At 44.1% G+C, this 2,500-nt stretch overlaps 1 protein-coding gene across 1 annotated transcript in view; it reads left to right on the plus strand.

Annotated features, from left to right (window-relative positions):
• LOC144523363 (membrane progestin receptor beta-like) overlaps window positions 1–2,500 on the plus strand; it is a 6,015-nt gene that overhangs the window by 827 nt on the left and 2,688 nt on the right. Inside the window, exons 3-4 of the mRNA XM_078258880.1 lie at window positions 334–407; window positions 1,964–2,120. Coding sequence (XP_078115006.1) covers window positions 334–407; window positions 1,964–2,120 — 231 coding nt within the window. The remainder of the gene's footprint in view (window positions 1–333; window positions 408–1,963; window positions 2,121–2,500) is intronic.

A 2,500-nucleotide genomic window follows, 5' to 3' on the forward strand; every position in this document is an offset into this window, starting at 1 on the left:
TTTTTTAACTTGCTTTGGTTTTTTGACTCTTGTCGTTTCAACGTTTTTGTCGTTTTTTTCCACGACTTTTTCGTAGCTTTTTAAACGCTTTCTTCATTAGAAAAAAACTATTTGTATAGGGGCCAGTAAAAAAGTTTGTATTTTTTTTTTTACTATTTTCAAAAAGATTTTGTAAAAAAAAACTTAAAAAATGTTTTTTCCACTTGCCTGACCGGACAAGGTACAGAAACCGTTACCGTTGAGCTACTGGTGTTGGAGTTTGATGTCCTGCTGTCTGACCTTTGACCTCCGCAGGGGATTCTGGGTTTTCGGCTGCAGGGTCCTGAAGGCCAGGGGTTTTCTGTGGACGTGTCCTCACTGCCGCTGGTCCTCTACGCTTTCTCTGCCGTCACATACCTGAGCTGCAGGTGAGCCAAGACAAAGATTTACACGTTAATATTTCATATTTTGATATGATGAGATGTCAGGCTTTGTCCATCAGCTTCCTCTCTCTGTGTGTTGCCGTTCTCAAACGTCAAAAGTGGCGTGAATAGTTCAGACTGTCGCCGCGTCCGGAGCTTAGACGATGTGTTAGACGATGATTGGTTTAAAGAAATGCAAACAACCTGAAACATTTTTTTCTACTATCCCAAAATGCATCTGGGGTGTAGCCAGACCTTACTATACAGCGATCTGGCACCGGATATCAAGCTTTATCCTGTAAACGCACAGCAGTGACATAATATAATTTCATTGAGTTGTCAGTTGTCCAGCGACATGATGATTCATTAAGAGTCTTTGGGTTTGATGAATGTAAAGATCAGTTCAGCCCAAAGAGTCACGACGAGATGAAACCGTTTTAGATCGTCGCAAAGAAAAGTTTCAGCGGTCTGAACCGGCCCGTCTCAGCTCGACTCAAACCAGCTGATGGCGTCGCTGTGACTCAGCTGGTCGAGTCTCCAGAGGCTGGTTTTAGAAAGTAAGAGACGTCTCCTGTTTCTACAGCCAATAGAGAAGTCAGCTGGTGGAGTCTCCAGAGGCTGGTTTTAGAAAGTAAGAGACGTCTCCTGTTTCTACAGCCAATAGAGAAGTCAGCTGGTGGAGTCTCCAGAGGCTGGTTTTAGAACGTAAGAGACGTCTCCTGTTTCAACAGCCAATAGAGAAGTCAGCTGGTGGAGTCTCCAGAGGCTGGTTTTAGAACGTAAGAGACGTCTCCTGTTTCAACAGCCAATAGAGAAGTCAGCTGGTGGAGTCTCCAGAGGCTGGTTTTAGAACGTAAGAGACGTCTCCTGTTTCAACAGCCAATAGAGAAGTCAGCTGGTGGAGTCTCCAGAGGCTGGTTTTAGAACGTAAGAGACGTCTCCTGTTTCAACAGCCAATAGACTCAGCTGGTCAAGTCAGCTACAAACTATAGAAATAAAATGATCTATAATCCATTTTATTATGTTACAAACTGTCAGCTGATGGAAATGGCAGAGTTTTAGCTGTAGCAAGCATCTCAATATCACTACCCACATTCATATTTAGATGCAACAAATCAGCTACAAAAAAGCCTGAAAGCGTGAAGTTAGGACGGAAGTACAAAGAGTTGTTGCTATGGAGATGAGACACCGTCTCCCCTCGTCTCATTGGTGTGAACTGGCAGCTTTGAGAATGCTGCAGACCGTCGCGTTGCAAGAAGTTGCAAGTTTTAACCCGACTCATCGCGAATCTTTGGTCTAAACCAGACTTAAAGCTATAGTATGTAGTTTCTGTCACCCCCATGAGGAATCCCAAGTAATGTCAACAAAACTGTTGACGCGTCCACACGACACAAGCCTTCCGTGATCGCGCACAACAAAATTGGATTTGGACACGCCCTAAACGCACCAGCGCCAGGCGCTTCACGCCGTGCGCTTAGATCGTTAAAATAGTGCCCTAAAAGCTTTGAGTCCAATGTTCTCTGTTTTATCTTGAACTAATGATCTGTGGTTGCGTGTTGCAGTGCTGCGGCTCACCTGCTGCAGTCCCACTCGGAGACGGCTCACTACTCGCTGTTCTTCCTCGACTACGTGGGCGTGGCCGTCTACCAGTACGGCTGCGCTCTGGCTCTGTGCCTGTACAGCTCCGACACTGCCTGGACGCAAAGCATGCTGGGACAGGTCTGTTAACGCATGCTACATCCATCCTCAGCGAATCAGTTCAGATCTTTGACTGTAAAAAATGAGTGGACGAAGCTTCCGGGTGTGAGAAGTTTATTATTATTATTGAAAAATATATAAAAATACAGTGTAAAGCATTGCTTCGATCGATAGTAAGAACTACAGTTAGAGTGAAAATCAAAAAAAGCTTTAAGCGTTTCTTTCCCTGCCTTTTCAACGTTTTTTGGCGCCTCTTTGAAGTGTTTTTCTACTTTTATTGGCGCCATTACGGACGTTTTGGTCCATGTTATTAACACTAAAAACTACAGTTAGAGTGAAAATCAAAAAAAGCAACAAAAACCACGTCAAAAATGTCCAGCGTCCGTTATTTTTACAGTCTG

The sequence above is a fragment of the Sander vitreus genome, chromosome 1 (assembly GCF_031162955.1).
Source record: "Sander vitreus isolate 19-12246 chromosome 1, sanVit1, whole genome shotgun sequence".
Taxonomy (NCBI): domain Eukaryota; kingdom Metazoa; phylum Chordata; class Actinopteri; order Perciformes; family Percidae; genus Sander; species Sander vitreus.